The sequence below is a fragment of the Lagopus leucura genome, unplaced genomic scaffold, assembly GCF_019238085.1.
Source record: "Lagopus leucura isolate 7727_CA_CO unplaced genomic scaffold, USGS_WTPT01 Super-Scaffold_100001, whole genome shotgun sequence".
Taxonomy (NCBI): domain Eukaryota; kingdom Metazoa; phylum Chordata; class Aves; order Galliformes; family Phasianidae; genus Lagopus; species Lagopus leucura.
Window position 1 is genome coordinate 43341413 of NW_024962262.1, and position 20171 is coordinate 43361583.

Consider the following 20171-nt stretch of genomic DNA (forward strand, 5'->3'; position numbering starts at 1 on the left):
CCCTGGGGTCCTGCTTAGAAGCTGTACATGTGTGAGAGGTCAGCAGACCGGCACGTGTAAGGCAAAAACGACTTAACCGAGTTTAAAGGAAGCTGGCGGTCTTTTATGCCCTCAACCCTACAGCAGCCGCCTCGCTCCCGGAACGCGGCGTTCGGGGTGCGGCTCCCGTCAGGAAGGGGACGGTCGGCGCCGAGCGGGGCCGGAAGGGGCGGCTCCGCGCGGCACGGCACGGCAGCAGCGCGCCCGGCCGGGCGGAGCGGTGAGCGCTGCCATCGAGGCTGGCTCCGCGCTCTCACACGGTCCGCGGGAGGATGAACCTGGAGCGGCTGAGGAAGCGGGTGCGGCACTACATCGACCAGGTGAGGCGCGGGGCGGCGGCAGTTGGGCTGGGGCCTCGCTGAGGCCCGGCGCGGGATAACCCCAGGCTGAGCACTCGGCCCTCAGCTGAGCTGAGCTGAGCTAGGGCAGCGGGGACCGACTGCAGAACTGCCCCGTCTCACGTTGCTGACCTTGGTGTCCTTCGATGCTGGGGGACTGCCCCCTTCACGCTGATTTTTGAACTTGTGAGGAGCTCAGATGGCATTCACCATTCATTAGGCATTGCATACGTAATCCGACATTAAATGCAAGCAACGTGTAATAGATTTCAAGGTAAGCTAGGTAAACAAATTTCCAGTAAATCATCATAATAATTTCTATCATTCCTTTACAGCAGCAGTATCAGAGTGCCCTGTTCTGGGCAGACAAAGTGGCTTCATTGTCTCATGGTAAGCATTAGCATGTTGCCTTGTTCTTCAGTCGCCTCTTTCTGGTTAAGTCTACTTACGTTTCTTTGAATGGCGGTAGGGCTTTCATCACAAAAAAACCTAGGCTACTAGTATTTTATATTATTACGCTTTGCTTCAGCCAGCATGGATAGAAGTGCAGAAGTCTGATCAGCTTTCACTTCAGTTTTCCATTGATCTTTTCAGTAGGAGACAATTTTGAGTTGTGTTTTGTGTTCCAGCTATTTCCAAGGGCAGGGTAGCTTACAGCTCCCATAGACAGCTGTTTATTGATGTTTTTTTCTCAAATCTATATCACTGTTATCTCCTTCTCATGCACTTCTAGTAGTTCATTGTATTCACTCTTTTATGCACTCATGTCTTTAGTTTTGAAATCTAAACTTTTTCCATTTTAACCTTGCAGTGATAGAAAGTTGTTTTTATATACATATTATCCTTTACATCGTGGTGTGCTGGAATAGTGGAAAACAGATATTCTTCTAGTAAATATTCTGTATGAAAATGTTTAAAGATATTGTATCAATTGATGGTTTATAAAAATGTTTAAAGATATTGTATCAATTGATGGTTTATAATTTCCTCTTTATTTTTAAGAGGAACCTCAAGATATCTACTGGTTGGCCCAGTGTCTTTACCTAACAGCTCAGTATCATAGGGCAGCACATGCCCTTCGGTCTCGTAAATTGGATAAGGTAAGTCATTTTAGATGAATTACTGCTGTTCCACTTACAAACTAATGTTGTTAACCACAGCAGCTGCTTTGCTGTCAGAGGTTAAGGTCCCCAGGAATATTGATTATAAAACCTACATAATGCAGTTTACCTGCATCAAATACAGCAATACATTTCAGACTAGATATAAGGAAACATTACCATGAGGGAGATAAAGTGCTGGAAGGCTTCCTACCAACATGGGTGCCTGTCAGTGTTCTCAGAGCATTTGGGCAATGCCCTCAGTAACGTGCTGTAACTTCTGCTTAGCCGTGAAGTTGTCAGGCAGTTGGTCAGTAATCTTCATAATCTCTCCCAACATAACTGTTCCATGTATTGGCCCAAGGTGGGTCGCAGATAAGGTAGGGGTCCAAGGATGGAACAGCAGCAGATGTGGAGAGATGGGGTGTTGCTTAAAGTGTAGTTACTTTAGTTGTCCTCTGCTCTGCGAATGAGTGTGGTCAAGAGTGAACACAGTGTCCTTTGAGTATGAGAAGTTACAGACTTAAGTAGTCATTTTGAACAGGAAGATTTTTCCTTGGATGAGAGTGCAGGAGAAGCTGTACAATTGAAAAATGAGAGAGTTCTCTTTCTTTATTACTAACATGAATGCAACTTCTCTTTCAGTTATATGAAGCATGTCGCTACCTTGCGGCTAGATGTCATGTGAGTACACATTTTTTGCCTTTATTGGAAACAAACTAAATAATAGCTGTGTCTTGGGAAGATTAAATGTGCTGAGGCTCAACATTCATTAGAATACCAAGTTTAAATTTTGGGGCAGTTGATTTCAACCTTTAGCCTTCAGTATGGTTGTTGGAGTATCCATTGTGGTACTGTAGTGCTGAAATCCAATTGACCCTTTGTACAGGAAAGAAAATATTTCTCTAATATTTTGTGGGAAAAGCATGTGAATGATTTTTAATATAAGTCCTGTATTATAAGTGGCTGGTGAAATGGTTTTATTTAATAGATAGTAACAGTAAAATGATGTATGCATGTAAATTCAAATTTGGACATAAACCCTACTGGCAAATACTAGTTGTTATAATCTTTGCCTTTGAAATGTAGCACTAGGTATATTGACACATAACGTACGGATGTTTCAAATCCCAACCTTGTTTTTTGCACACTCATATTTGTGGCTAGTATGCTGCCAAAGAACATCAACAGGCCTTGGATATCCTTGATATGGAAGAGCCAATCAACAAAAGACTCTTTGAGAAGTACATGAAGGATGAAAGTGGATTGAAAGACTGTACCACAGACTGGGAGATGTCACAATCTTCCGTAAGTGACATTTTAAAAATAACTACTTTTATAACTAAAAAGTGTGTGTGAAGTCAGAAAGTGATTTTGCAGCTGTACGAATTTTGAAGCTGTAGGTGTCTAAGCACTCCTTTCTGCATAAGGTGGCTTTCAGAAATGCTGAATCATTCCTCTTTCAACCCATAAGTCAGGTGTTGACTTGCAGGTATGAAAAAAACTTTAAATCTTCATTTTACAGAAACATCCTGCAAAGTGCCTGCCAGTAATTTACAGAAGGATGTTGTCAATCTGGCATTGATTTTTAGAGTCTTTTAGCTCTGTAGTGCAGTTTCTGTCTTGGTAATGTAAAATAACATTTCTTTCAGTTGTGCTTCAGGTTCTAAGATGATAATAACGCAGGTTTTCCTCTCCTGTAGGTATTTGTTTTAATGAAAGAATTTCTTCCATGTTGTCACACTTGGAAATGATGTGGCAATTGAGTGAAGTTTTTTGAAGTTAAGTGGACAAAATTCTGTGTAGGCACACAGAGGGGATTCTCAGTGTGCATTTAGAGTTGAAGAGTTTGTTTGTCCGGATGTAAAATGAAGTTCATTAACTGAAACTACAGCAGGGGGGCTGACAAACAGATTTTTCCCTGAAAAACAGGAGCAGCAAAATGAGTAAAATTGTCAATGTGAACTGATTTTTTTTTTTTTCTTCCCCTTTTCTAAAACTGTATTATGTAAACATATTTATTGGCTTAAACCAGAGGAGGATTAGACTGAATTACTCTGTTGCACCCTAATGGATACATTTAAGCTAGCCAGGCTAACAAAGTTTAAAAAAACAAACAAACAAAAAAAACCCAGCTTTGAGTGTTCATTCTTCATCCTTTGGTGTTTTCCCCATTTCGTGGTACTTCTGCCCTAGCATCTAGTTGACTGATTCTTGAACTAAGTTGAGCAATTATTTTGTCTGAAAAATAATCCAGTCAAAAAACTCAACTTCCTCAGCCCTTCTCTTCGTGAATACTTAGGACAATTTAGTTCTCCCCACATTCGTGAGTAGGTTTGGTTTGCCAAAGGAGGGAACTAATGAGGTTGAAACTGTTACAAGGAATTTACATCAAACTCCTCACTAGGATCGTAGCTTTTTCAAAAGGTACTTATTTGATTGGTGTGCACCAATGCTTGTTCTGGACTGAGAGTGAGCTGGGAACAGTATTACCCTTTCTTTACCAGCCTCCCAGGTTTTATTGTTGTCAAAACAGCTGTACTCTTTCTAGTATGCAGACTTCTAAGCTGATTTGTCTGGTTAGTGTGACAACATATATGCATAATTCACAACCTTTTTGTAAGTAACTTGATGACAGTTCTGTGGCCTTCTAATTGAGCTGAAGGTTGGAGTTTTGAAAGAACGTGTTAGTTATTAGGTGCCCTAGCACTTATTTGGTAGTAATTATCTTTTCACTACTGTCTGTGTCTTAGATTGAAAAGAAAAATACGTTTACCCAGAGTAGCTGAGTTTGCTGAGTTGGTCTTTTTCATCTTCACTGGAGACATTCTTGTCTTATGAGAAGTGTGTTGTGTAAAAGAAAGAGGTGTGGAAGTGTCCATTTCCCTTTGAAGTGTAACAGGAATGTATTTTATCTATTTTACAATTCAGTGGCAGAGGTTGGATGCTCAAAGTAGGAAATACAGACTCCTGTCCTCCCTCTACTTGTTTCAAGTGTGTATTTGTCTGGCTGTAAATAACCTCAAAACGTATTAATTTGATTCTTAAACTAATAGAAACTTTTATCTTTGAAAACAGTGCTAGAATACCAGGTTCCATCATACATGAATGCTTTTTACTTTTCAGGGAGCCCATTTGATTTGTGCTCAAAAGCAAATTGCAAACATTGATTCAGTCTTTGACCTCCAGCCCTGCTTTTCCACCAGATCAAGAGCTCTATATGCCTTTTGCGAGGGAAGATCTATGATGCTTTGGATAATAGAACCCTAGCAACACACAGCTACAAAGAAGCCTTGAAGCTTGATGTTTACTGCTTTGAAGCATTTGATCTTTTAACATCGCACCATATGCTGACTGCACAAGAAGGTCTGGATGGCAGTATTTCTCAAATACAAGTAAAATTTATCTGCTTTCTTAATATGCCATTTTCCTGCATTTAAAAAAAAAATAATGCAATACAGAGTTTAAAAGCTGATGTAAAAGTTGTCCTCAGTTGCTAGGAAAGCACTAGGTGATGATCGTATGAAAAGGTTTTTTTTATTTTGAAATGAATGAAAATTATAAGTTTGAGCAGATTATATTTGAACATTAGTTTTTAGTCTTGCAGTTCTAAGAATTAAAAGGAACAGAGTCACCCAGCTGTCTCATTTGTTAGCTGCAGAAGCTCCCATGCTTTTTGTTCAGCCTGACCAATGTTTTTTCTTGTTTTCAACTTCACAGCCTTTGAATTCACAAAATCCTACTAGTTTTTGCTTGTCTGTTAGTAGGTGTTATTTAATAGAGCATTCTGAGAGGTAAACTGACATGTAAAATGAGTTACACTAATGGTGTGCTATGTCATTAAGTTTCATTTAAAAGTCTAGAAGGAAGTGAGAATTTGATAATTAATTTCCATAACTAATATTCTCTTTTTAATGCATCTTTACTGGTTTTTTTTTGTTTTTTTGCATCTGAGTTCTTACTATGTTTGTTCTTGTCGTTTTTTCCCTAATGTGACTGTTTTAAATTATTCTTTAATTTCTATAGAAAAGGAACTTCTTGAATCTCTACCTCTTAATAAGCAATGTACAGAAGAAGAACAAGAATTGCTGCACTTTTTATTTGAGAATAAATTGAAAAAGGTAAAACCATAAGCTGACTAAAAAGCTGTTCAGTTGTGTTTAAATCTTGACTCCAGGTGAAAATGTTCGTTGTTAGCGTTTTTACTCTGAACTTTAGAAATACGAGTGCTTTGTAGTATTGGTCATTATTTTGTTTTATGATTTATGATGCAGTAGATATCATTTGATGAAAGATAGTATGATAGTTTTATATAATCCCATCTGGTTTAGCTTTATTTCCTGAGAAATGGTTAGGTGGGGAAAAGCACATCAACAATGTAGGCAAAATGTCCATTACCTAAAAATAACAGGTCATAACAACAGCCTTCCAAACTCTTTTTTTTTCTGAAGAGAAAGTGAGAGTACTGGAAGCCAGCTTTATCCAAGTCAATATTCATTTGTACAGCTCATACTTCATATATGGACATTATCAAGCATCTATCGTGCTCTAAATGAGCTTTTAAAGTACATTGTAAAGAACCATTTTATCAAATACAGATTTGACTCACTTTCAGTTTAAAACAAAGAATGGTAAGCTTTATGTAGCTACGTTCTTTTAGAACTAAATAAATATCTGATATTAGATTGGATTTGCAAGTTGTGTTTCTTTTGTCTTGCAGTATAATAAACCCAGTGAAACACTGATTCCTGAATCAGTAAATGGTCTTCAGGAAAACCTGGATGTAGTAGTGTCTTTAGCTGAAAGACATTATTATAACTGTGACTTCAAGATGTGTTATAAGCGTACTTCACTGTAAGTATACAAAGTAATTTTTAAGAGTTTTTTTGTAATGTCTTGTGGAATGGTAATTATAACTGGAGCGACTGTTCAATTCATCATAGGATCGTTTGAGTTGGGCCCTTAAAGGCCAGGGGACAGTCTAACTCCCCTGCAGTGAACAAGGACAACTGCAGCTGGATTGGGGTGTGCAGAGCCCTGTCCAGTCTGACCTTGAGTATCTCCAGGGGTGGGACATCCACCACTTCTCTGGGCAACCTGTGCCAGTGCTTCACCACCCTAATCACAAAAAACATCTGTTTTTCTTACATCCAATCTAAATCTCTTCTCTTCTAGTTTGAAACCATTTCCCCTTGTCCTAGCACAACAGACCTTGCTATTCTGTCCCTTTCATGCATAAGTTTGATACAGAATTTCAGACAGTTAAAATGGGTAGTTTTTGCCCAGTGGTACGTGCTTCTGTAATCTGTAGCAAAATCATCCAGAGCAAAACTCCAATTTATCAGCATTGTGCTGTTTTCTTCTGTTCATTCTGTTCTTTCATGTTATCTGCCTGCTTTTGATCTGGCCTGCAGAACAAACAGATCTGGTTCAGTTGGTTAGTTAAAGAGTATGATTTCTCTGGTGGTGAAATTGCCTGTCAGTTGTTACATAGCCAGGGTGTGCACAACTGTTGGGTTGTCAGATGGATCAGAACAACATGGATTACTTCTCAACTAACATAACGCTCAATACTTCTGGAGCTATTTCGTCTGCTCACCTCATAAGAAAACTAGTTTTGTGTGTGTACTGCATAGTCTCAGAATATGAGTCTTGTAAAGGTTCAGTTTACAGAACAGTTTTTTCTTATCTCAAACCATCATCAGATAGAGTGTCCTTTAGAAGCCAGTAGAGGCAAGATTTCTGGAAAGGCTGCAGAGAATGCTGACAGCTTTAGTGAGCTTAAACAACTGAGAAAAAACATGATTCTGCTGAAATAAATGACTCCAGTGAAGTCATTTAAATCATATATATTTTTTTTTCCTCTGAAACTTCATAATTTCCACTCCTCTAGCAGAAAGTGGCAGGAGCACGTGACTGTCAAAGAGGAGACCATCACACATTCTAGAGCTTGCAAATGGGAATCTCAGAAGTCTGTAGAATAAAAATGCTTAGAATCTTACAGGGAACCTTTATACTTTTTTGTTTTAATTTGAAATACTTTGAATTATTTTAAAATGTCAACAGAACTCTTAACTGTCTGAAGGTGTACGTCTTGGAAAACGGAGTCATAGCTCTTGTACTTCTGATAGAAGAGATTCTGCAGATTTCAAGGCATTTGCTTCCCTCTGTTTACTTTACCAAATGGCAGTGCTTAGAAAAAGGGCGCAAGCCTACAAGCTGTGTCCTGCACCTAATCCATTTCTAAATGTCACTGTAAATAAAAATATTAAAACTGAGCTAACTGTGTTTCCTCTGGCATGCTGCTTAACATTGTAGAGCCTATTTCCATAAGCACAGAAAATACAGTAGCATTACAGGAAAGTTGCTGACAAGCCCATGGAATTTATAGGACAGAGAACAGTAATATTGTTGTCTGCTAGTTAAATCACAGGTGACCTGCAAGCAAACACATACTGTGTTCTCTTGTTGTTGTAGTTATTCTAATTGTATATTCAGCTTGCCAAGATGTTGTGTTAGTCTTGTTAAGTTAAATGAATGGTTATTTTGTGGTCTTAAACCTTTATTGTGCTGGTAATAGGCACAGTCTAGTTACAAATGGCAGTCTAATGCTGAAAGGGGTAATTAACTGGAACATTACACAATATAAAAGCAGACTATTTCAAAACACGTTAAAGCTTTTGAAATGTGCATTTCAATTTATTTGTTTGTTTATTTTAGAGTGATGGAAAAGGATCCTTTCCATGCAAACTGTTTACCTGTCCATATAGGGACACTTGTGGAACTTAATAAAGCAAATGGTAAGAACCACAACGTTTAATGACAGTTAAAAGAACACTGCCAGGCTTCAATTTAAAAAAAAAAAATTCAAAGATGCCAAGAAATTCCCTTATAAGCTATTTTAAAAATAGCCACTCCTAAAATATGATGTGAAAAAAAACGGGTATTTCTCTTCTTATTTGTGAGAGAATAATGCTTAAGTGGAAAAGAATGGAGTTCTAGAGCTAATGGTGAAGGACAGGGCAAAGAATCTGTACTCACTTGTGATCACAAGTGTCACTGTCTTTCAATTCCTGGGCTACGTACCCAAAAAGTTTGTGAATTGTACTGTTCTACTTCAACTGTTTTATCTTGTTTTCAGTTGTTCTACTAGAGTATCTAGGTGTGATTTTCTCCAGCAACAAAATATGGTAATTTAAAGTAGGAGGAACTCCTTAGCAGTGTGTATACTTAAGTGGTAGTGTTTTTTCCATATTAAAAAGCTTCTGTGTTCTCTCCTTGCTTTTGCTATCGCAAAGGTCTGCTTTTAGTTGAAATAATCTATAACCAGAGAACACCTTTGAAATCATGAGAATAGCTCACTTGCAGTTGGGATGACTTCTTCTCACTTCAAACTGCACATAAACATGCAAATCAAGTGAAGGCCTTGAAAGTCTTCAATGCCAATTGGAAGATAGAATAAGGAGCTCGTGTGTTTCACAGTGTCTCTGAGTATAGTGCATTGTAGTACACAAATAGGTCAGTAGGTGTACTGTTATTTCCAGTGTTCAGTTACTTGAAGTCTGCATTGAGAACTTTTCATAAATAAGCTGGTATTTTTTAAGCCTTTTTTTTTCATATTTGATTTTTCTGAAACAGAGGAATTGATGCAGAGCACTCAAGTACAGAACTCATCAATTTAAAAACACCATGCTCTGAGGAAACACTTGGTTTATGTACTGTAATGCAATTTCAAAAGGCATTAAAATTGTTATCCTGTATCTGATTACTTCCTGTAATCTGTGGTCAATTTTCTAATAGAAATAATTGTAGTTATTCAAAGGAGCATATGGAATATTTAAGTTGGTTTTGTCCAGTCTTTGGCATGTTAGTGCATAGAACACTCATTTTGAAATTGATCTGGCCGATACATTATACATTTTTAGATGCAGAAAGCTGAACTGTGTTCTACCTTCACACAATAGATTTAAGTGTAGTTCTGCAGGCATTTACTTTGATGTATGGTAGTTACCAAAGTTGTTGCAGGGTTCTTAAGGAGTGAGATGTGTAGCTGCTTGTTTGTGTACTGCAAATATACATTTTGTTTGGTTTATCTAGTTGCAGAAGTGCCTCTGTATCGAGGCAGTGTGAAGCACGACCACTAAAACATTTTTGTACATGGTGTATTAATAGCACTAGACATGCTGCATATTCACATAGGAAGCTAAGGGGCAAGAGACATCTGAATGTTTTAGCATATTTTAATTTTGTTTTCTTGTTTCTTCCCCTTTGTAGAACTCTTCTATCTTTCTCATAAACTGGTGGATTTGTATCCAAATAATCCTGTAAGTTGTTCTAAGCCTCCATTTTCCTTAAATAAAAGCAAGCAAAAGTGGTAATGGTCAGTTTGAGATGTGTGTGTGTGTGTAAATATAAATATAAATAAATAATGATCAGAACTGAGTAAAATTGTTCACACCTTTTTCTCTGCGTTGTAATTTTCTTATGTAGAGATTTCTTGGTGTAAGAGTAGTTGTAAAACATTCAGTGTGAGGATTTCACTTTGAATAATCATTCAAAGTGTATAATAATAATAAATTAAGCCTTTCTGGCAGTCTGTTTCAGTGTTTGGCTTCATTGTGAAAATTGTTTTCCTTTTATTTAGTCTGAATTCCCCATATTGCAGCTTGTCCATGCTGCCTCCCATCCTGTCACTGTGCTCCTTGTGAGAAGAGGCTGGCTTTTGTCTTCTGTATTCCCTATCATTAGCTAAAATTGAAGGCAGCAGTTAGCTCTGCACTTAACTTTCTCTTCTTGAGGCTGAACAAACCCATTTAATGATGTAAACGTGCCAGCATTCTATCTGCTATACACTGCTCCCCTGTGAAGTATAACCTGCTATGATGTTTCACTGAAATCAATGTTGTATATCTAATAATTATCTTGGTTTGTAATCTGTAGGTGTCGTGGTTTGCAGTAGGTTGCTACTATCTCATGGTTGGCCACAAAAATGAACATGCCAGAAGATACCTCAGGTAAAACTTGTTTTTCTCACTTGCATATCTTGTTTCTTATTCGCTAAGTAAATATTTAGTGTTCACAGTTGTTATTATAACTCAGAGTAAGCAGAAGGTTTCATATGGTGGTTAATACTGCAATATTTCTTTTGCTATACCCGAAACAGGGTATAAACAATTTAGACCTGAACCTTCCAGATGATAAAATAATTATTTACAGGCTTACATGGAATCTCTTGTCAGTCACCTTCCTATTATGAGCAGGTGCATTCCTTACATTCGTTCGTGCCACCTAGCTAACTATGGCTAGGTAATCCAGCCTCAGCTTTTAGCTTAAGGACACTTGGACATTCTCCCAGGTCTGGATTTCAAATCTAAAATTGAAGAGTTAAACAGAAAATCCTGCCGTTTGGCTCTCTGCTTCTCTCTTTGCACTAACAGGCTTGTACTTGTAGGCTGGTCAGCCAGTCCACTGCTCTTTCCTGTGATAGATGTGTGTTGATTGTCAACACTGGTTGGAGAGCTGTGAAGTTACAGCATTTGTTTTGATAGTGTAAGCTTAATTGAGATGCCTTGAACCAACCTGTAGTAGATTGGTTTGGTAGTGTACTACTACAAGGCTAGCCTTAACTGTAGGCTAGGCAGTAGTTCATTAGAAAAGTATCTGGAGATACCATGGATAAAAACACAGGCTGCCATCCCATACCATTGTTTTGGAGTCACGGGACATCACAGAACAGGGTAGAAGGCACATCTGCACTATGCCAGCAATATGTAAGGAAAGGATTGTTCCAACTGCTCTAGAAGGACGTATCTGCATGCTCATCTATTCCTACAGATTTGCAAAAGGGCTCAGCACCAAGTAGGAAAACAAGGTTTTGTCAGAACGTAGCAAAGCTGTATTGTAATGCCAACAAGTCAATGTATGTAAGGAACTTGGGAGGAATATGAGGCATTTGAATTGAATTTAAGAGAATGCAGCAAACAAGAGTTTTGGATGAAGTGGTTCATGGGGCAAGTTTTTGGAAGTGATTTAGGCTGTCTAAGATGTAGGATGGAAAGATGCCAATGTTTTGTGTCAGGTTTTGTCCCAGAAGACCGAAAACTCTTCTCCGGGATCTTCAAGATAATAAGTTTAACTGTGACAAAGCAAGGTTTAGACTGAATGGTTGTTAAGGATGGCTAAGTAACCAAATAGGTTACTTCTGAAATACATCGGAAACTTTTAAAAAAGGATATGACATGTCTGTCATTAATTGTTAATTTACATATATTTAATACGCCGTGTGTCACTACTGACTTTTCCTATATTTTACCCAGTTTGCCTAATGTAATTGTTTCTTTTCAGTATTGTCAAGTAATTTCTGGTGTCCATGAACAGCAATAGAAATAACACAGGGAATTCTTGAAAATGTTTGATACTAGTAAGTGTTGAACAGTTCAAACTTTTAACATGACCTTTATTTACATCCAGTCCTGAAAGATTATCCTAACAGCTACCTAATGTCTTATGATGTTGCTATGTAAGTACTGTCTGAAGCAGATGAAATTCAATTTCAAATGTCTGCTTGTAATCTGCTCTTGTTTTTAGCAAAGCTACTACACTTGAGAGGACCTACGGACCTGCCTGGATAGCATACGGGCATTCGTTTGCTGTTGAGAGTGAACACGACCAAGCAATGGCTGCATACTTCACAGCTGCACAGCTCATGAAAGGGTATGTCACAAATGCCATATTCAGAAAAGTTGAAGCTGGTCCATAAGTAGTAGAGAAAACTGACCTGTATCTTATGAATTTTTCTTTCTAGGTGTCATTTGCCAATGCTCTATATTGGACTGGAATATGGTTTGACCAACAACTCGAAACTAGCTGAAAGGTTTTTTAGCCAAGCTTTAAGTATTGCACCTGAAGATCCTTTTGTTATGCATGAAGTTGGAGTGGTTGCATTTCAAAATGGAGAGTAAGCTTGCAAAACACGATAAAATATAATTTTAAGGAAGGATTATTCTGAAATGTGATGTGCTACTATATCTATTAAAGTACTTACTTTGTATTCTGTAGTGTAAAGTATCACCTGGTTAGGTGATATTTATGTTTACCTACATTTACCTCATTTAGGTAATGTAAAGGCTTTTTGAGATTTCAAATATATTGTGAAAAAAATATAACGGATAGAAGTTGTTCATTGAACATCCTTGGTTTGCTTCTGGTTTGTTTTGTTGTTTAACTTTGTCTTGTCAGCCATTAAGATCGTTTGGCAAAATCGCTTCATTTTTAATGATGATTGCATTCATACAACCAAATACGATCAAAGAACTGTTGATTGTAATACAGTTTTCTCATGCTGGTAATTAGAACTCTTTGCTAATTCACTTTTCTTTCCTCCCCACTCCTATTATTTAGCTGGAAAACTGCAGAAAAGTGGTTTCTCGATGCACTGGAAAAAATCAAAGCTATTGGAAATGAGGTATTTTTCCTCGTAATACACGTGATCATAAATCCATGCAACTCCAGGAAGTTTTTTTTTATGAAGGCAAAAGCAACACAATAGAATGACTTCAAAGTCTGGACTAACTCATTGTAATTATGTGTTCAGTTTTACAGATGAGAGTCATCATGTGTTATTTTTAATGCTACTGGAAATGGCCAAAAGTGTGTTTTAATTTGAAATTAAAAACAAATGATAACAAAAGCAGAACAAAACTGTAAGTGTTGATTGGGAAGCATGGAACCCAGGTTGCATTCTTAGTCTTAGGTATTAGTAAATGAATGGTTTTTGGCCTGAAGGTAGAATTGGGTACGTGTGTGGAAGATAGCTTCTACCATGTGGAACTGCGTTCTGGAATCACTTCCACTTTTCTTTGGAAGTCTGTAGGTGTGGATTTTTTTTCTTTCTACCAGATGGAGACTGTGTGGGAGTGGGTCCAGGGATGCTTAACTAACTTCCTGAAAGTTAGCTGAGCTGTGAACTTACAGATAGCTTTCTAATGATTTTTAGCTGAAATTTATTTAACGAGGACGCTACCTTATGCTGCAGTACTTGTTAGCAGTGTATCTCCTACCAAGATAACGACCTTGCTTCTGGAGAACAGTGAACCTCTGACAAGTAGAAAGCACTGAAAAACCACAATCCTATGTGGACAAGACATAGATTTATTAAAATAAACCAGATAGATGCTAACTTATAAACTCTCTAATGTGTAAATAGATTTGTTTTATTTTAGTTATGGTTGTACTGTTGTACGTGCAAAAGCCACAGACTGTAGATCAGGCTTAAACTTATGCAGAAGCCTCAATTCTTTTGTGTGACATTTTTTCTTCTTTATAGAAATACTAAATGTTATGTGTAGAAACACACACATGGAATTTCAGAATTTTAGAATTAGAGTAGGAAGCACCTAAAAGAACTAGAGATACTATTCTATTGAATCAAAATTCTTAATGTGATCAAGTCAAATAAATGACTTTTCAATTTCAGTGAAAACTGTTGTAAGGATTTTGTTGGATAGTTTTCTGTGTGTTTTAGAAATGAGCTCATTTATTTAGAGCAGATGAAGTTAGACTATGGTGAAGAGAGTAGAAAGACCCACAGCATTTATGATTTTTTATTTTTTTTAATATGAATATCTAATTTGTGAGTCTTAATTCTCCTAGGCTTTGAGACCTTGAAGTATGACTTCTTGTTAAGTAGAAAACAAACTTTGTTTAGTTTGTATTAAAGTGTCAGCGATACTAAAACAACCAAGTTCTTCTTGGTTGTGATTGAATTGTTTCATTTGTTATGGGGTGTGGGTTTTTTGTGTGTTGTTTAAGTAGTCCTATAAGATTTAGTTACAATCTGGCAAGCTGCAGCTACTTGAATTGTTGATTATTTTGCAGATAACAGTTGATAAGTGGGAGCCTTTACTGAACAACTTAGGACACGTCTGCCGAAAACTGAAGTAAGTAGATATCACAGGAGCTTCAACTATCTGTAATACTACAGAAAATGTGTTTTTCTGGGCCTCCTTGTTTTCATCAGGATTGTATACCACATGAGGGCAATGTAGAAGCATCTTATAAGAAAAGCCAGGTTCCCTAGATCCGTGTGTAAAATAAGTACGCAGATTGCTCCTTATGGACAGTCTTTCATGTGCAAGTTAAAGTACTTAATGTGAAAGCCTTTCCTTAGCTGTTGGTTCTTAAATAGAAAGCTGGTCATAGGCTTTTAGCTCTTCAGATGGGTCTGAAAGCAAATGAGCTACTGTCACAATCCTGACATGCTTGACTATGTCCAGTGAATTAATTCAGCACAAAACCACCTTTGATGCTATTCATTGCTTGGATCAGTGCTTAAGCTTCTATTTTATTACTTTAGCTCAGTGTTCAGTGACCTTAACAATAAAATGTTATTCTATGGCTTTTAAGGACAGCACTGCTTCATGTTTCATTTCATATCTGCATCTCTGAGAAGAGAAAAAGGAAGTGCAAAGTGCATATGAAAGCTTTAGTGGTTTTAATGCTGATAAATGTTCTCTCTTACTTTAATTTTAACAAGTGTTGTCTTATGTTTAACCAGTACCATATATTTTTTAATGCTGTGGTTTTAACTGCAGTTCGTGTTAGTAAGATGCCAATGAAAAGATTCCAGTTAGATATAAGCTGTATGTCTGCTTTAGCTTTGATAGTAATGGTTTTGTGTTAGAACTGCAATTATTTGTCATTTTTGTTGGGAAATACTGATGTATAATAGTTACCTGCTCTCACAAAATCAAAGAAAAAAACGTGTTTTGGTTTTTTTTTTTCAAGTAATTCATTTATAATTCCTTTTGTCTTTTTTAATTTCTTGCAGTAACTTTGTTACTGATTACATCCTTTTCAGGGTGACTTGCATTTTACTATTTGTTCAGGTTCAGAAAGCCAATCCAGTGTATTTTCGCATCCTTGTAAACTGTCTTTCAGGAAGATGAGAGTTTAGGCAGCTGCACGTACATTTTGACAAGGTAGAATGTCCATATCTGAAAATCTGACTGGTCTGCGTAGTTGAAATTTGAAAACAGCACATTAAAATAGAGTGGTAGGTAGTCAGACAGGTCAATAGTGTACTGAAACTAACATTTGAAGCTGTGTGAAAGTTTTGTGCAAAGGAAAGCAGCTGCAAATTTTTATGCCTTGATTTTTGTCTTTAACAACATTATGTATTGATGTTTGCTTAATTTCATTACAGCTAGAGACAAGAAAATTTCTTTTGAATAGACAATTGCTGTCTTTATTTTTGCCAGCTTGGTACCATAGGATGCTAAATGTGACGCTTGAATTTTGGACAGTAGCACCAATAACATACACTTAATCCTTGGTTTGTAAAAAAACAAATGCAATAAGCAGTCTATGTAAGAGAGAATTTTCAAAGAAAGCGTGGCTCACTTGAAAAAAATTGTGACTGTGTAAGTCTTGCTGTTCTAATGAAAACGGTGTCAAAGTGGAAGTAACAAAAGTCCTGTATGCAGCACTAAAGGGTTGTGAAATTTCTGCTTGGGGAGCTTTTCTCATTTTGAACAATGAGTGATTCAGTCTCATTGCTCCTTTACTCCCCTGGGAAGAAAAATGAGAGCTACAGAAAGAAACCTAATTTTGCAGTGAGCAGCATTAAATATCTAAAGAAATTTACCATATCTAATGACTAGAATTTTCTCCAAATGGGACCTAGCTGCAGACAGCTATTGCGCTACATAAGGGGAACAGTGATTTCTCAATTATGCTGAGGAAGAAAATTATCAACATCTGTGACTCTTGTGTGCTTTTTATGTTAAGAAAACAAATCAGAAACTTCAAAGTTCTTGACAGGATTGTCTGTCACAGAGGTAAGGAAATTATCAACAGAATACTATAACAACATCTTCCGTTCTGAAGCTTGCTAATAGATATTCTGTATTTAACCCCATCAGGAAGTATGAAGAAGCACTGGAATACCATCGCCAGGCTCTAGTACTGATTCCTCAAAACGCTTCCACTTACTCTGCCATTGGCTACATACACAGTCTTATGGGCAATTTTGAAAGTGCTATTGACTATTTTCATACGGTATGTATGCTTAAAGCGCTGGTCGCTGAGTCTGTATTTACCATTTCATTTGGTTTTGATTTTGGAACAGATTGAATGTTTTATCCAACCCCCAAATTACTGTTCATTTTATTTATTTTTTTTAAGAAGTCTTCCCTAGTTTTCTATGAGTTAAGTCTAATCATTATTTTTTTTAAAGCCACTTTTTTAAACTCTGTTGGTGGATCCTTCTTGTAAACCAACTGAATTATCCTACACGTTGTGTGTATGTTAACAACTTCTACAGCTGAAGTGGTTTGAAGTAATTCCAACCTATGCTTCAAAGAAATTCTGCACTAAGTGTAGATTTTAAAAATAGGCCGCTTTCTGTTGTCATGGATTTTTCTGGATGTGTTTAAAAGCCGTTTGGATGTGGTGCTCAGGGACATGATTTAGCGGAGGGTTGTTAGAGTTAGGGTAGGATGGTTAGCTTGTGGTTGGACTCCGTGATCTTTAAGGTCTTTTCCAACCCAAACAATTCTATGATTCTGTGATTGTATTTTATTATTTCCAGGGCAGTTTTTGGATTTTTTCATGTCTTCACTCAGTAACAGTGAATTTCAGTGAGTGCTAGATTTTTCAGCATTCAGGTTGATAGGGTTGAGAATTTAGCTGCAGTTATATGTACTTAGAAGCTTGTATCATGTAAATTTAATTGTAATTACTTAAGTATGTCTCAGTCTATTTCATTATCAATTGTAGTTTAGCTATGTAAAATTAAGTTCCTTGCAGCTTTTAGAATTATTTTATTAGTGTATCTTCATGGCTTATGAGCGATTCTCTGTCTGGATACATTTCCATTTCTAGTTGTATTTTTGTGGTTTGCTTTCTTAAGTCAGTTCATATGAAAATATTTTGGTTGCACGGTATTTTGCTTTTACAGCAGGGACTACTTTGATCACATTGTCAACCAACAAACTCAGAATAGCGGACTTAAGATACAAATGGTTTTCTATGCAGCTAAAGACTTTTTCCTGTTTTGATTTTATTTTATTGTTTTATTTTTTTTAATAGGCCCTTGGACTTAGGAGGGATGACACGTTTTCAGTCACAATGCTCGGACATTGCATAGAAATGTATATTGGTGATTCTGAAGCTTACATTGGTAAGTCATTGAATCCTTGGAGAGAGATCTTGCATCAAAAAGACTGTCTACTGTCATCCTGCTTTTCCAGCAATTTTTTCTCACAATTGAAGCAGATGTTTCTTCTCAATATTGTCAGTTAATACATCTGGAAGAACGATGCAGCTGTGTTAAATACCTTACATGCATCATGGGTTGTATCAACTTTAAACAATGAAAAAACCCTCATAGAAAGCTGAGAAGGGAACTGGCAGCTGCTTCTAGTAATAGACTTTGAATCTGAATTTTACTTTGTGTGTGTAGGTAGGTAGTAGGCTGCTAGATTTTTGTCAGACCAACACTTAAACTTTAGTGTTCTGAATACACAGAGAACCAGAGTCGTTTCTGGATATTGTTTCGTGATATGTTTTGGGAATGTTTGTTAGGGACAAACTGATGGTTTGTCTGTTTTCCTAGGAACAGAGATCAAAGACAAACTAAGATGTTATGACTTTGATGTACACACAATGAAGACCTTAAAGAACATTATTTCACCTGCCTGGGATTTCAGAGAATTTGACATAGAAAGACAGACTCTGGATGAGAGTGGTATAGTAACGTTAGAGACATCACATCAAAGGACAAATACTGATACCAGCCGTCCACTGGAAGAAACATTTGAGATAGAAATGAATGAAAGCGATATGATGCTAGAAACATCAATGTCAGACCACAGTACATGACCATAAGTTCTGATAGTGGGCACATTTTGTCTAAGTATTTGTTTTAGTGTTTTTGTTATGGTGTTATACTTTCAGGAATTTGCTATTTTTATATGAATTCATACTACTATGCTGTATTTAACACCACAGAAATAATGCTTGCCTTAAGGATGATTAAAAAATACATGAGGGACTATTTCCAATTTTATTATTTCTACAAAGTTAATCATATGTGATAAAGTAAAAACAAATAAATAAATGCACATTATGTTTTTAAAACTGTTTACTGATCCTTGTGTCTGCCATCAGTAAGACTGTGAAGGTTTAAAAATAATACCTAACATGGAAGAGTTTACAGTATTGCCAAATGGATTAGCCAAGGTCTAACACAGTATTATTGTAGCTTCTGAGTTTTCATCCCGTCTGTGAGGAATGCTTTCTTAGTAAATAGACCAAAAAATCCATGAGGTTTTACACTTACTACTTCATAAGTATGTATTTCTTCACAGAGTGATTCCAGTGGATTCCCATCACTTGACTCTAATTGGACGTGCATTAAATTGATGACAAAGCATGTTACTTTGTTATGCCTTGTCCGAATTATTGTTGGCTTCTTTGTTGTTATTCTATATTGTGCTACTGAGAGGTCGTGTGAGAACTGTTTCTGGTAAGCTGATGGGACAACAATATGAATGGTGAAAATACCGAGGTAAATTGGTGTTTCCTGCAATGAATGATACCTGAACTATTTTTCAGTAGTGTAATAATAAAGTTGTAAGCCACAGTGTACTTCTGTAGAAAATGCAGTCATTCTCTTTACACACAGTTGTTTTGCCAAGGCAAAGGATAAACTGAATAATATAAAACTTTTACAAGTCTCTAGAGTGGTGTTTTTAAATGCCATTGGCTCACTGAAAAACAATGAATTAAAGCATATGTTTCTGTAGAGAAGCAATGATTTGTCCGTCCACTGAACAGAATTGGGTCTGTCTGCCTTCATAGTATGAATGTTGAATGTATTTTGTGTAAATAGCTCCTTTCCCTTTGTGCCTGTTTCACCTATGTCACTACGGTGGGCTTAAAATTAAAAACATAATGCTACAAGCTGTCATAATTTTTTCTTCCGTGACTTCTTGCTGGATTTTGACATTTAATGTAAAGAAAAGATTCTCTGAGGTTTAATAGTCCAGGCTTCAGTAGTAAGTATTTCAGTGCTCAAAAGCTAGCTTTTTCTGTAGATAAGGATTTTTCATTAAGTTTAAAAAAAAAAAAAAAAAAAAAAAAAAAACAAAGCTAATTTGTCTTTTAGCAAAATAGAATGATTGGTCTAAAATACAATTTTTATACCGTATTTCACTACATTCGTGTTGGCATTTAAACAATCATTTTTCAGTTCTATCTTCAGCACAAAACATGTGTGATACAATTTTCATCTGCTTTACTAGGACATGGTTTAAAAAACAAGTGGCATACTAGTGCAAGTCATTAAATATTTCCTATACTAATTTTTATTGATGCTTTTCATAAATAAGAAGAGACAAGGGATGAGCCCAAGTATATACATATATACTGAAATCTTCCTTTTTTCTTGTTTTTTGGTAGTCTATCTTCTTTCATTAGCAGTCTTGATATGATAAAATGATAATACATTTGTTTATTTTTAATCTACAGTAGGTAAATTTAAGATTCTAGTCATGCATCCCGGAAAGAAGTTTCTACATACATGTTGGCTAAATACTCCAGCAAATCTGGCCTCTTGCTAATGTCAGCCATGGACGTCTGTGGATTTTTTTCTTTTTTTCCTATGTTGCTGCTTTTTTCATTGACTAACTAG

General features: G+C 36.7%; 1 protein-coding gene across 2 annotated transcripts; it reads left to right on the forward strand.

Moving 5' to 3' along the window:
* Nucleotides 1-248: 248 nt before the first annotated feature.
* Nucleotides 249-19448, forward strand: CDC16 (cell division cycle 16). 2 transcript variants are annotated; one of them, XM_042868145.1, is made up of 18 exons: nt 249-359; nt 713-767; nt 1380-1477; nt 2123-2161; nt 2645-2785; nt 4684-4843; nt 5504-5598; nt 6198-6331; nt 8198-8277; nt 9752-9801; nt 10418-10491; nt 12065-12190; nt 12282-12434; nt 12878-12941; nt 14354-14415; nt 16399-16534; nt 17567-17657; nt 18093-19448. In XM_042868145.1, the coding sequence occupies exons 1-18, from the start codon at nt 312-314 to the stop codon at nt 18356-18358; spliced, it is 1872 nt and encodes a 623-aa protein (XP_042724079.1). In that variant the 5' UTR covers nt 249-311; the 3' UTR covers nt 18359-19448. The 2 variants fall into 2 exon arrangements, with proteins under 2 accessions (XP_042724079.1, XP_042724080.1); XM_042868146.1 differs by lacking the exon at nt 249-359 and having other exon boundaries at nt 1382-1477.
* The last annotated feature ends 723 nt before the right edge of the window (nt 19449-20171 follow it).